This window comes from Lissotriton helveticus, chromosome 5_1, assembly GCF_964261635.1.
Source record: "Lissotriton helveticus chromosome 5_1, aLisHel1.1, whole genome shotgun sequence".
Classification (NCBI taxonomy): domain Eukaryota; kingdom Metazoa; phylum Chordata; class Amphibia; order Caudata; family Salamandridae; genus Lissotriton; species Lissotriton helveticus.
Genome location: NC_136065.1, coordinates 1,736,949,478 through 1,736,964,916, shown reverse-complemented (window position 1 = coordinate 1,736,964,916; position 15,439 = coordinate 1,736,949,478). Strand labels below are relative to the sequence as shown.

Below are 15,439 nucleotides of genomic sequence, written 5' to 3'. Positions count from 1 at the left end.
CGTGCAGTCCTCCGGTCCTTCGGCGATGTTGTCCTCCTCTCCACTGGAGAGACCCAAGTCTCGAAGCGATGGAGGTGGCCCCTGGCCCTGCATGTTGTGGTTCACCCTTCTCTGTCGCTTCCTTAGTCTGAGAGTCTTGGGTGTAAACGCCGAGCAGGCGTTGTAGTCTTCGCTGCTGTGGTCGAGCGTCAGGCAGAGGTTGCAGACTGGATGTTGATCCTTCTGGGCGTACTTGTGGTGGCAATTGGTGCAAAACCTGAACAGTGTTATGTCAATCCCCGCGCTCAGGGAGCCCCCTGCGAGCGTATTCTCCATCGAATGTCGAGGTTTTGGTCGTAAAACATCTCCCTCGTCGCTCCGGTTACCTGACCTGCAGTCCGATGTAGCTAAAAACTTGATTTTTGTCAATTTTCCTCTTCCAAAACTCTGGATCTCTTTAGGAACGATCCAGACCCAACGGCGGAAAAAAGAATCTGAAGATGGCGACCAAAGGTGGGAGCTTCCAGAGAAAGCATGTCGACGTCATGAAGGACACCAAATTGTGGTATGTTGACGCCCACCTGGGCCACTACAAAAAAAAGAGAGAAAAAAGACTACAATTCCTGACCCAACCAGTAGATGGCGGAATAATGCACAGCATAGTGAATCTAGAAAGATTCACGCTGCAAAACTCCCTCAGCCCCCTTGCTGAAAGAACTGCATTTGCTACCAGTGAAGCAGCGGTCTCGTTTTAAGATCTGTTGCATCACGTATTCTGCTTTAAAAGGCAAAGGCCCACTATATGTCCAAAACAAGTTAATGGCCTACACCCTCAGCAGTACTCTTAGATCCAGCAATCAAGCCCTACTGTATGTTCTTCATACTCATCTAATACACACTGGGGGAAAGCCCTTCTCCTATCTTGCCCAAGGATACTGGAACAAACTTCCCCAAACCCTGCGAGAGACACCTACTTACTGTAATTTCAGGAAACTACTAAAAGCCTATTTATTCTGAACCCACTTGGTACACATTTTCCGTCAGGATCCGCGGCAGCGCCGAGATGCCCCCAGGAATGTCGTGCACCATAAAAAGTAATATTAACATAACAGAATATTACATGCCGTTGAGCCAGTTGGCTGCGATGTTGGTCGGCTGGGCGGCAGGAGGTGCTGGTGTGCTGATGTGGCCAAAGGTGCGTAGGCAATTTTGACAGGCGCAGGGTGCAAATTCTACAGTGTTGCTAGATGGCAGGCGGTGTGGTGTCCAGGGTTGATGGCGAAGATGATGCTGGTCGTAGTACTGGTGGAGTGTCCGAGAGGAAGGGTCCTTGGTGCTGGGAGCAGGCCAGGGGCAGATGGACGCAGACGGGCTTTGGCACACATGTGGTATGCCCGCTGCACATGGCCGCACAGCGAACGCCATTATGTAGTGCTGCTGCTGCGGGGGAATTGGACAGCTGGGAGGTGGGAAAGGACACTGGAGGGGGCGGGGATGCAGGGGAGAGCGGGGGTTGTTAATATCTTTAAAAAAATTCGTACCTCGATGCCGGGTCCCGCGTATTCTGTGCTCCTGCTCTCCTGAGTCTGCTTCCAGGAACAGGAAGCAGGCAGCTAGGCTCTCTCCACTAAGCCATTCAAAACGCTTCAATTCAGTGTTGTGATTGTTCTTGAGCACCATGACAAGGCGTTTAGCCAGGGGCTGGAGGGGTGGGCATGTTCTCCATGCAGGCTGTAAAGCAGCCTGAATTGCGAACAGGGATGTTCGCATGACTGCTTTGGGCGGCCTGAGAGGGACGACCAAACTGTCATTGCACACTTGAGTGGGCATACCAATCCACCCCTGCCCTGCTCCGTGAGTAGAGAAGCCCCACCCACCCCAGTCCGCAAAGGAAACAGCATGAGTATATCACAAAGTTATCATGATGTTATGTTTCCTCTTCTTGCGCTGTTTCTTTCCTCTTCTTGCACTGCTTGAAAGCAGTGGGTGACGCTCTTCTACCATAGAGGATGAGCCGCCACTGGGGGTGAGTCTCCGACAGGTGCTTGACCTGGCCCTACTCGAACCCCAGGCCTCTTCCGCAACATGTCCCACCTTCTCCTCACCTGGACATTGACACTGTGGCGCAATTCGCTGTACTCTTTACAAATCTGTGACTCAGCCAGCAGGATTTCACAAGCCTGGACACAGCAGTCACCTTCAAGTCCGATGGGGAACCTCCAGATGCAGGTGATGCAACAGGGCTCGCTTAAGCGTGAAGTTGCAGTGCTCCCGCCACACAAGTTTGGAGCTGCTTAGGGGCCTAACCCTCCACAGCGTCCAGCCAGCACAACATCCTCCGGCCTGTGATGCAGGGAGGTGCGGCCCCCGATTAGTAAGTCTCCTCCGTGCACCCTGGTGTAGTGGTAGCGCATGGTATGTGATGCAGTTGGTGCGCAGGAGCGCCTCTACCATTCACAGCTCCAATGGGCACCAGTCTTCTCACACAGGACAGCAATGTTTCTCCATGCGACCTGGCAGACTTCACCACCAGGTAAGGGTAATCGCCAAAGCCTCAATGTCTACCACCACATCCCAGCAACTCAATAGCATCCCATTCCGGGTCCCAGAAAGCCTCAGGGAGGCCTCCGGGCCCCGGGACTCTCTGTGCTTTCAAGGTTTTGGATGCCAGGGTGTTGCAAGGAGTGTGCAATGATAAGTGATGCATCACTGTTTTTGCCCAGCGATGCACCTCTTTTAATGACTGTAGTGCTGAATTTCCTCTTCTCCTGGGACTCTGACTAGTCATCCTGGCTGTTGGAGAGCTTGGGGGTCTTGTTGATCTGTGCTGCACTTGGCCCTGGCTGCTCCATTTTGCATTCCATTGGTTTTGTTTCCTATTTCTCATTGGAGGTGTACTTAGAGGCTATTATTGTCTCTAGAGGCAAAAAAAGTCACGTTTGGCTTACTAACGTGAGTTTTTTTGCCGCTAATGGGTCTTTTGTCAGTTTTCTCCCACTAACGCCAGCATTTGCATTGCCTTCATGCTAGTGTTAGCAGCAGTTTTGACTGCGGCTACCCGAAACTATCGCCATGTAGCGTCGTATTGTAAATACATCGCTAACACAGTGATAGTTTTTAATGATAGGGGGCGTTCAGAGAACTGCTGTTAGTGGCACTTCTTGTACATATACCCCCTTGTCTCTTGTTATATAACAAGCCCTTCACTCCAGCTATGATCAGTGAGGTGTGCCTTTAATAAAATACTGTTTAGAGGCTATGCATTTATTATTTCAAATTGTCATAGCATGTCACTCTGGTTGGGAAGTTGCCAGTGTGTGGGTCCCCTGAACAGTTTAACAGCATACAGATATAGGAATTAAGAATAAAGAATATATTTGTTCTATCAGTGTTGAGTGATTTTATATTGACAGTTTTCGTGGCAGCCATTTACTATATAAAGCATATTTTGACATTTAGAACTCTTAAGTATATCAAAATCATATTTGATATGTGTAGGTAAAATACAATAAAAAGATAATTGCAAAGTTAAAATCCTGTTGTGAGAAATCCAGGTTGAGGGTCCCAGAATAATCAAAGTTACTGGGGTCTTTTTTGTGTACTGGGGCTCCTGTATTGTGGACCCTCACATTTGTAGCACTTTGGACTTTAAAAATACTGATTATTATCTTACATTATCTTTTCCTAGAAAGCACCAATTTTTCCTCGTCTGTCCTCGTTCTGATGAAATCCTTTTTAACTCCTTTTAGGGTTGAAACTTGTCAGCAACTTGATAGTCAGGAAATGCACAATTACACTCTAGGCACAGCAATGGATTAAAGAGAGAAATTATGTGGATTACACTAATAACCTCCAGAATATCATTCGTCTATCCTATCCAAAGTGACGATTACCCAATTCCTTGTTTCTTTATGTAATAGACTGAAGAAAGGAGATTGCATTTTTTTACATTTTAAAATATTAGTAACACACCAAATTGAGGGCCTGGCTACGAGGTTTAGCGGGAGCACCGCCAGCCCTCAGCAGCGGTGGTCCATGAAGCACTGACAAGCCGGCGGCATCATGCACCCCGCATTACCGCAGGGCTGGCGGTGTGTGTCTGGTGGAAGCAAGGTGGTGGCACGCTTTGGCTCTGCTTCTGAGCCTGAAGCCATTGCCAGTCATGCTGCACTGCCACCAGCCAGCTGGGCACACTGTTTCCTCACAGCACATTCTGCAAGAGAAACAGTGTGCGCAACAGACCCGATGGCATGGGGCAAACACTGCTGACACCAGTAGCATATCTCAAGGGCACACTCGCCCTGGAGATAGTTTTGCATCCCAAAATCTGCCTTTCCACTGACTCTCGCTGGCGCTGTCCCCGCAGGGAAAAGGTTGGCGGAAAGGCTGATCATAATACACATGGCGGTGCCAATGCCGGCACTGCCTCCACTGACTCCATCAGCTTCCCTCACCGCAGGAGCCCAGATTTTGGCGGTGGCAGTGGTCTGGAGGAGGTCTTTCCGCCCACTTCATAATCTGGCAGTCAAACCACCAGGTAAGCGGGTGGACGGACCGCCAAAAAGCGAGGGCTGTTCCCAGATTGACAGGGTCATTACCAGACCCAGAGTTTCACGTATGGGTGGTGGACACTTTTTGCACCACAAGCTACACTTATTCTGACTCATTGATTTAGTAAATTTTGATTACATTTACATGTATGATCTGCTATTCCTATATAGGGCACACTCTCTGCATGCACTACCCACGTTCCCAAGGCCTACTGGCAACTGTACGGTAAGTCTGTGTTCAGAAGGAGCCTGTGGTACTGACTTCTAGGCTACCCACAACCAGGTCTGCAGAAGTTCAAAGAGACTCCTTTCTTCAGGGTCTCTAACATGTCCACCCTCTACTGGCCCTGAAAGGAAAGCAGGAGCAAATGTCACTAGCTATGGATACAGTCTAACAAGGGTCCAGAAAGTAGCAGTCCTGAGTGTCCTTCCATTCTAGACATGGGTTCATCCATGGTGTAGGCCCATCCTTCTCGTTATGTTGCTCATCTTAGCCTCAGCTTGTCTTCCCTGTGCAGAGAGTTAGGAAAGGAATTTGTGCTTTCTAAAATATGGGAGACCCTACCCAATCCAGAGATGCCACATCATCCATCCACTCTTGACTAGCACTTTGAGGGAGCAGCCTACTGGCTGTCGAGACTCCCACAGAGCATTATGGGAAGAACAGAAACGACAGCGTGTAGGGACATTGCAGAGCACTTGGCTCTGAATCAAGCTCAGTCTACCAAGGTCCGTTTCTTCCCTCCAAGCTTAAAGGACACCCCAGTGGTGATTTGAGTCAGAGGTCTGCCTGCCCTTCCTTTGTCCCATGTGGAAAAATCCAGCCACATCTGGTCAGGGAGATACAACTCATTAGATTATAAAGATTCTGCCCACCCCGGCCTCTGCGAAGTGAATGCTATCTCCCAGGTGCACTTGTTCCAGAGGGAGTTTTGGGATTGTCAGCTGACCAGCAAATTAATTAAATTGCCAAGCAGGTGAGCTCAAAACATAAATCCCATTGGGTATGGCTCAGAATGGTAAATGCCCAGTTTTATAAATGTGTTAATGCGTTAATGTACATAACGGAGTAGAACTGACTTTGGATATGTGTTCATGAAGTTTTAGCCACACTAAGAAACACTAAGGAGCGAACTAGAAACATGGAAACCGATAGAGAAACTATCATTTTAGACCCTTTTACATTGGGCTGATCTCTGAAGGATGTGGTAGTCATCTACCACTCTTCTTATCTTGTTCACTTTGTTTCCAGTCTCACTCAAGCCTCTCACTGTCCTTCGGTCCTTATGAATTGTCACTTTCCCCCTTGTTTACGGTGATATGGCCATCACTCTGCCTTCAATCATCCAACTTCCTATCATTCACTTGTAATATATTCTTTGACTCTTTCCTGGCAGCTCTGTCTCTTTTTTTAATCTTTTTCTGTCTTTGTCACTCTTTCTCTCATACTGTCTGTTTCTTCCTCTCTCACTCTTTTATGCTTTTACTCTATACTAAAAAAAATTCCCAAGACTCATTGAGGTAGTTGTAGTGATATTTTATGGCTGATGATTTTGCTTGATGTAAAATTTGTTTACTCAGAGTTTGCAGAGTGGTGGAGAAAGGGGCGAGGCTTCTGACCACCTCTCAGCAATCCCACTGTGTGGGGTCTACTGGAGGTCCCTAAGGACCATCAGCAACCAAGGGGACTTCATCCCCCTACCAGGAGCGCGCTAGGAGGCGCATTTGCAGGGTAGTGGAGAAAGGCAGAGGGGCCTCCCGTGAGTTGTGGCTTTTTACATTTATAAAAAAATTTAGGAAGTGGCCCTCCTCATGGGCCGATTTTGGTCTAAAGGACCCCATCCTCCAGGGCCCACCCTTTATTTTTTTTTTCAATTTCACAGAGAGCTGGCTGAGGGGCACCCCACCCGGGCAATTTACGGCCCTGTGGAACCCATACCCCAGGTTATGCCCATTTAAAAAAAATAATAATAATAATAATTAGGATGGGGCCACACAGTCCCGCTCCGGGGGCTGATTTTGGCCCCTGGGATCCTATTCTCTGGGGACTGGCCTTTATATTTATTTATTTTTACATGGGTGGCAGGCCAGCGCGGCCCCCCTCCCCAGGTCGATATTGCCCTGGGGACACCATCCCCTGGGGTATGGAACCTTGTTGGGGATCGCGGGAAGAGCCCTGTTGGCTCCCTGCCTCCTGCGGGAGCCAACATGTTTTTGGAAAGAGGGAGCTGCAAGCATGCAGCTCCGTCTGTCCGAAAGCAATTCTGCTCCGCTTTGTGGAAGCGGGAGCATTTTAAATGCTTCAAGGAAGCAGAACAGAGTTTGCTGTGACATGGCGGAAGCGGTGCTCCTGCCAAACCAGAGCAAATTGAAAGGTCTCAGGGGTGGGCACAACAGGACATTACTGGAGCCGGCCTTGTGGGGTGAAGGTCCCCAGGGCCATGCTGGGCTCCAGGAGCGGGGCAGCGCTGCCCCCTTCCCTTCTTGTATAAAGCCCTGGGAAGATGGTGATCCCGGGGGTCTATAACAGACCCCCTTTAATATTGTATGTGTGTCCCAGTGAGGTCGCAATGCCCCCCCACACATTATTATGGCACATAGCCCCAGGGAGGTGGCGGCCCTGGGCCTGGGGAGGTCCACGAGGCCTCCCCGTATAATGTAAATTTTCCTCGGGAGGTAGCGGTCCCTGGGGCAGGGGGGGCTCCATGAGGCCCCCTCACAGAATAGAACACAGCCCTTGGGATATGGCGCTCCCTGGGGTCGGGAGATCCACGAGGCCCCCCATTTTGTTTCAATACCCCTGGGGTAGTGGCAAACCCCGGGGCTTTGTAAAGCCCTAGGAGGGGGGCCACATGCACCTCCCTCCTATTTTATTCATATGCATTCGGGACCTGGCTCACCTGGGGGTTATTTTAAAGCAAGCGTGTTCTTTTAATTTGTTTGCTGCGAATTTGCGAATATCGGGAATTTGCTACAATTCTTTGTTTTGAATGCTTTAATGCCATCGCGTTATCCCAGCGGGACCCCAAACCATAGCTTGGGGTTCAGGGTATTCCTACCCTGCCCCCTATTCTCTATTTTTATTTTTTATTTTTAGGGACTCAGTGAAGTCAAGTTCTAAGATGGCTGCCAATACTTCCCGGTTGAAGTGTTGTCAGCCAATCAGAGCAGTGCATTTCCCTGCACGAGCTCATATTTTGTTCGCGAAGACTTCGCGACTAGAGATATCACTATAATTTTCAGCTTACATTTCTCAAAAACTACAGAACAGAGTTACACCAAATAGGCAAAAGGCACTTCCTTGAACACACATCTACCTCTCTGCCAAATTTGTTGTGGGTCCAATCAGCAGTGTGGGCTGTGCGTGTGGCTAAAGGTTCCTATGGTAATTAACATTACAAACACACCATAATTTCCACCAAACAATTCTCGGTCCTCACTACACAGATCCCCCCCACACTTTCTATGACAACTAGAACCTAGCTCAACACTTTTTGGGGAAAATGTCATGAAGATTGGTCAAACGATGCCAAAATTACAGCCAAGTCAATAAATGCTTTTCCTATGGAAACTAGGTCCTAACCATAACTACCTACTACCGACCGCCAGTAGGTAATACATTCTCCATGATCTGCTGAGGTGAAGACCTTGAGATATTTTCCTTAAGGTGTACCAGAGTCATCACAGGAGCTAGCATCTTTGTTACTACTGTTAGTACTGAGTGGAAAGACTGGGAACTGACAGTAGTCATCCTGTCTGTCAAAGAAAGACTCTTCCATGCTTCAACATTGTTCTAAGCATACATCATTTCTATTGCAGAGAGAACATCCCCAGTGGGATCACAGGATTATCGTCTGCATAGTTGATATTTTGAATGAAATATTCTGGACAGATTTATCAGGATATTTAGAGACTGTCAGAAGCAGGACATATTCATAAAAAATTGGTGGATGTCTCATCCACTCTATTTAGAGTGTAAACATGGCTTCACACAACTTCAGAGTGTGTATATGGCTTCTCACTCTAAATTGGTGGTTGTACTGTCCACCCTATTTAGAGAACATTCGTGCCAAATAGGGCTGCTGAACGACCACCAAACTATAAATAACCTATTTTCTCTGCAACATAGAAGGAAAAACAACTACATCTGCCTTAACTTGACTACATAAGAAATGTCTTGATTGCCCTCTCAGAACAACACTCTCGGTTCCATTTGCCACCATAGCAAAATAGCCAGATGCTCACCTGTATCTGAGGCATGAATACAGACTCGATCTGGTACCCCTGTAGTCCTGCTGGTTGAAATACAGTTTTGCCCGGTCTTCTAGAATAAATACCTCTTTGCTTCAGATGAAGAAAAAGCCCTATGTTTTCTTGAACTTTTCTTTCTTTATTCTGCCATTCACTTGCACAAGGCATCTTGAATGACTGTCCTGATTTTTAACAGTGGCCATATAGGTATAGTGCTTCATAAAACGTTTAAAAAAAAATCAAGATGGTCATCATGCCAGCACAAGTATGTACACCAAAGGTACACATCTTAGAATGCTTATTATTTTGCTTTTAGAAAAGACATTTCAAGATGGCTGCCTTGCATGCACTAACGAAGGTTGCCTTCCACAGTGCCTTTTGTAAATAAACAGTGGCAAAGTAAATAATTCTGTGCACCAATACATGACGTTATTGCGTTTGCCAAGGCATACTTATATTTATTGTACAGACAGTCACCAAAATGTTAAAGTATGAAGCAACATTTAAAAAAAAAAAAATCATTCTGGTCACTTCAACCCTATCCATTACCGTACATTGTAATTCAGGGAACCTAGTTCCTCTTTTGGTGCTTCTGGGAGTGTTTTCTCCCAGAGGCCTCCACTTCACCGTGCTTTCTCTTCATGGTGCTCTTTGTTGGATGCGAATAATAGATCTGAGAATCCTAAATATCAGTTGCTATATGTGGCGTAGCTAGAGCTTGTGGCGCCCGGGGCTATCCCTCAGATTGCCGCCCCTGGGGGAAGGGGGGAGAAAGGACGACGAGCACTTGAAAGAGGTCCAAGAGACACGTAGTATCGCCGCTAATAGTTACCTCGATAATGCAAGTTACATGCACATACATGACACGGTCCAAGGCTACACCCTGCGTTATTTCTGTTGCCTAGGTTCAGTGAAAAGTCCTGCAACACTGATTTGTGGTTTCACTCCCTTATTTAAATCCTGGGATTCTCCTGCCCAGAGATGAAACACTAAGACACAAGGAACTAAAGACTTCACACTATGCCCTCATCAGCCTTTTGTGGACAATACAACAGGACACACACACCGCCTGCCAACTAGATGGGAGTCACACCTGAAAGAAACAAAGAATATGACATGGCAAAAGGCTATGACTGCAGTACTAACTGAACCTCTGTCTCCAAACAACAAACGCCACCTACTATCCTGAAAGGAATTACACCTCAAAGGAACCAAGAATAGGACATGGTAAAAGCCTATTCCAGCACGACTAGGACAGCTGCCTCCAGGCCTTTCATACTCTAGAGGTTGGCTCAACACAATAGCGCCAGGAACGCCAACAATAAATATTACTCACCTGGAAGGTTACGTCAGACCTACATTTTATACATCTTCTCTGCAGTGGAGATCCCAAAAGTGGGCTTTTCTTTGTACATTTGTGCTTCTGCAACTGTATTTGGGTGAAAGCCTGCACTACTGCTGTCGAGTTCTTTTTTTTCTCTGTCAATTAAGCAAGATGGTAATGCTACAAATTGTGCAGTACAGTTTTCACTTCTGGCTGTCTGCGATGTGTTTGGCTCTAGGTATTTAGGGACCCCGGGCAGAAGGCCCCTTCTAATTTGCATCCAGGTCAAATCACAGGAAATGACATCACAGGAAGTCCAATCAATTGACTATTTTTGAGCGGCTTTGCAAGAAGCAATTTTCTTGGTGCGGATATCAGTAAAACAATAAAAACATAAATATTTAAACTAATAAAATAAGTGTATTTATTTTAAAGTTCTATACCACATGGAAATACGTTATATTACCATGCACAATGCAAAGGGAAAGCGATAAAAAAAACTGTAAACAGTCCACAACGCAGTGATTGCTGCCTAAATAAACAATAAATGATTACCTTAAACCTGATGATGCAGAACCCTCACAATCTCAATTCAAAATATAAATGATGAATATACTTTGGTAGTACATGCACCCTTTCGTTGACAACAAAACGAAAAAAAAAAAAATGAAACAATGCCCCATGCATAATTATTCACCATTTGGTGTTGTATAAAGATGACTCCTGCTTAAGCACAGAATACAACTCGATTTTTCCAGGAGGCTTCTGAGTTTTCGTAATATGCAAGTGCTAATTCAAACGCTCAGGGTGCAACATAACCAGGCGGGACAGAATGAGAATGAATGATGGTCCGAAAGCACTACATTTTTTCTCAACACCTTTTCTTAGATGCACGAAGGCACGAATTTCAGGAACAAGACCCCAGAATGACCGCCCGGCGTGATCCGCGAGCCTCCAACAAAGTGAGTCAATGAATCATCCAAAGACACCTCAAAAATTAATTCACGCCTTCTCTATTATCTGAAGTAAGAGCTTCCATTACTGAAAATTCTATTCTCCATGACTATGGAGGTGCCTTCCTAGTGTGTTCTTGTGGTTGGAGTGTTTGCCATTTATTGCAATATTACCCTTTTACCTGTGTTTGGTACTCTTTTGTAACATGCACACGCCACTTTTCTCTTGTAACACACTGTTTGCTACCTCTTACATATTGTTTGCGTTAGATACTTGCACAAGTGCCACCATTGCCTCATGTAACGTTTGTTCTTGTGCTGGAGTGTCTGCCATTTATTGCAGTATTATACCTCTACTTGTAATTTGTACGCTTTTGTAACCTGCACACATATCACTTTTTCCTCCTGGAATGCACTGTTTGCTACCACATGTATTTTGTTTGCTCACAATTGTCACGTTTACCTCATGTAACTTAAAGTTTGCTTTTGTAATTTGGATACCTGACCACTGATAAATCATACATTTTAGCTTAAGTGTGGTTGAACCTCATCCGTTCCTTATTCTGCTGTATTCATGTGATCCTGGGATGATTTAATGAGGTTATAATATGTTAAATGTGCTGCCGGTGGCTAACTATTAAAATGTGTGAAAAGGGAAACAAACAAAAAAGTGATATCCAGAAGTAATAGCTTTCATCGTCAAGTCCATTTTAAAAACTTGAGTGAAAGAATTCATAGGTGAACTTCTTTTTTATTTTTATCAAATGTTGTACTACCATACTATTGTTATAGATGGTGAGCTGTGTGCAAAATCAGTAAGGACAACCTTTTTTCCATTTCTTAATTCACAGGCTTTACGTGATGGAAATTTGTTTTTTTCCGCCTATTTAACCAAACTTGCAATAACCCTTTAAAATCGGGTAATCGTGTTCTTATGTTTGAATAACTATTTTCTTGCTTTATGAGTTAAATTTACTTGAAACAACGTGAAGTTGGAAATTATCACAGTTTCTTTCAACCTTCCTAGAGAAACATGCTGATGGGCAACACGGGTGAGTCGGAATGACTTTGTGTTTTGTGAGACACATGCGCACCATTATTGAGCTATACATATCTCAATATAATTTCTTTGCCCTTTAAGTGACAGGTGCATTCATATTTGTTCACTTGTAATTTTCTCCTCATGTATCATTACTGTTCCTATTGTGAAGCGCACTGACGCCTTCGGGTAAAGTCCGCGCTATATAAAACGCATAAATAAAATAGTAAATAAATAAATAAACAAACGAGGGGCGGTTGAGTGTGCCCCGCTGGGGCCAACATGATGCGAAAGTCTGGGCAGGTGAATGCGAGTGTGTGTGGGCCGATATACACTAGCCGACTCCGATTTTAAAACTACAACCTGCCTCCTACCTCACAGTGTTGTCCAACGCAAGTCTGCCAGCTAGGAAAATCAAACCTGCCGCCTACCTCCTGAATGTCCTGCTTTGCAGCCTAGGAGGTCAATTATCCCTGCACGCAGTGAGTAATCAGGAAGCGCGCGCGCCTTGAAAAAGAAACCGAAACCGGGATGGTTAGTGATGACGTCTTCTTTGGTGCTCACTGCTCCGGGATTAAAGGATTAAATGTCCCACGCATTTCAAACGGCACTGGTGGCCCCTTGCTGCGGCGGCGTTTATAATTTATTCGTGGACAGTGCACTTACACTACTGTAATTGACAGTAGTGTCAGTGAAAGTGTCCCACATAAATTATAAACGCAGTCGCAACGGCCGAGCCACCAGTGCCGTCGCCCCAAAAATACTGCCGCCTGGGGCGGACCGCCCCCCTCGTCCCCCCCTAGCTACGCGGGTGCAAAGCTCGTAGCTTTGCATATTTAGCTACACTGAATGAAGAAAATCCAGGTGCTTCAAAGCACGTGCATTCCTCTCCCATCTGCCAACACAACGCAAGTTGCCATTTATCTTCTTTGCAACCCTGTACGATACCACATCATCTTGTAAAACACCCATACTGCCATAGGTCGGTGGGATTGCTTCCATCCTTTACAATCAATGACCCTCAATCAGTGTAGTCCCATGAAGACCTGTATGTACCTTCAAGTCCAGCCTGTCTAGCATCCCGGGGCTTAAGATGGGAGGGAAAACATCAAGTGGGAAGGAGAGCCCTCAACTCACTCAATGGATAGGCGGAACTTTGGACAAAGAAGCTTTTTCCAGTTGCTCACCCATAAACTTCCTCAATTTGTAAGGACTTTGAGGAAGAAGGACGAAGCATTGTTTGTCGCTATAGTGGCTTTTCAAACTGGAACGAGGAATATTCTCTGCTTCTGCTCTAGTTTAGTTTTAGTCAATCCGCTCAAGTTTCTAAATAAACCTCTTCTTCAACTTTTGGATTCATTTAATCAGAATTATTGTCAGGCCCCAGCAGAAATGCAGGTGGATTTTGTTGATCATTCATTCTATTCGGCACCTGGTGGCGTGTTTCAATGTTGACAAACCAGAAGTTATACCGTACCTTCAAAATTTCAATGCAGTGAGAAACCAGACCTCTGAAAGAAAACACAGTAGTTGTTTAGCAAAAGGGAACATATACAGTTACGTACAAAATTATCAGATTACACTTCCGCATTGAAACAATTTAAAATTAGGTTCCGCGTCCGATGTTCTTCATGGCGCACCGTCTATGACCTTCATTTCATGCACTATCTGCTTATTCTGGACAATGTCAAATATACTGATTTCCCAGCATTTTGCTACATAAAAACAAGAAAAGGAGGAAATATAATTTGGGACCTATTTCAAAGATGGAACTAAATTGATGCTGCAGTTGGTTTGTTCTAACCTGCACGTATGAAGCAGCAATCGTGCTGCACAATTAAAGTGCAAAATTCGATCCTATTTTCCAGATATGAAAGTGGGTTCTTTACACATTGCTGCGCGATATTTCCTCCTGCGCGTCATGTTTATTATGCAAAGCAAATGACAAGGAAAGAACAATTTATTCCTTTCTAAAAAGTACTTGTTTTGGCCCTTAAATCAACAGCCCAAAAAAAAAAAATTATCATTTTAAGAAACGGTTTTTTGTGAGGCAATAGTCTTTGGGCAATGCAGAGCAAACTATGAAGAATATTTTATGAGCTCTCATCTATCCGAGTCCTGATGCACACTGAGGACCTGCACTATAGAATCCATAGTATTTTGGTAGAGAGAAATGTGATCGCAGTTTCTAAGATCCAATGACAAAGTAGGTTAGAAACCGCACAGTCTACAAAACCAGCTGCACAATTTTCAAAGCTATGATGACCAGCACCCTGTCTATCTTGCAGATCTCTGGTGGGTCTCGATACACCTGCACTCAGGACACCATGAAAAAACAAGGCAGCAGGCCTTTTCCATCTATCACCAGGATCTGGAAGAGCATCCTTGTATCCATCAGGACAATCTTAATACTGCTTCTATTTAGGAAAGAGGCGTAGACTCGCCTCTTTAAAGCTATACCATAGTGCATTAACCACCCACAACCCAGCCTCTTCTCCAATCACTCACAGACTGTATGCTTATTTTTGACCCTCTACACTATTCTACTGCTTTTTGGCTAGGTCCAGACTTTTGAAATACCATATACATGCTTACATACAATGTGATGCATTTAATTGGATACACAAATGCTTTTCAGAACAATGTGGTTTTGGGTTGACAGATGCACTCATACTTTGGAAAGTGTGGTGAATGTTTGTGGGACAAATTGATGTAGTTCGGCCCAATGTAATGCTTGCGGGGATTAAATTGATGTATTTAGGGCCATTTGATATTTCTAAATTGGATAAACTCATGCATTTTGTGAGAATGTAAAGCTTGTTTACCAGACAAACCGGCGTATTTTTGTAAAGTGTGATGCATGCGGGTTGTATGATCTGATGTATTTTGTGACTGTGCCTGTTTGTTGTTTATTGATATTATTATTTCCAGGATTTAGCTTACTTTCTGGGGTGACCACTCCAGCAATTACACATCAAGACCACAACATAAAAAGATAAAGAAAAGCATACGGATGAATATAGAAAGATCTTCACAGCATATATTAAATCTATTTAAGGCAAAGGGGGTTAGTCAGGGTTTGGCGAAGAGACAGAACCACTACAAAATCGGTGGTTCTCCTACCCTGTTAAACCCGGAGTTCCGCTCCACAATTTAGAGATAAGGAACCACAAGGTTTACACCAGCAGAACTTTCGCTGGTGCAAGTTTGTGACTTAGCAGCCAGACCTCCAAAGGATTGCCAGGTCAGAGTGGTGTTTATCCTGCCCAATTTAGACCAGTGCAACATGGAAGGCATAGCAGTCCCTGGCAGGGAAATTGATTAATGGGGCTAATGGGGCTAA

At 45.2% G+C, this 15,439-nt stretch overlaps 1 protein-coding gene across 2 annotated transcripts in view; it reads right to left on the bottom strand.

Moving 5' to 3' along the window:
* The window catches only part of TMEM98 (transmembrane protein 98), a 384,773-nt gene that overhangs the window by 81,721 nt on the left and 287,613 nt on the right, over window positions 1–15,439 (bottom strand). For both annotated transcript variants that reach the window (XM_078645018.1, XM_078645017.1), the window contains exon 5: window positions 13,574–13,607. In XM_078645018.1, the coding sequence (XP_078501144.1) occupies window positions 13,574–13,607 (34 nt within the window). The remainder of the gene's footprint in view (window positions 1–13,573; window positions 13,608–15,439) is intronic.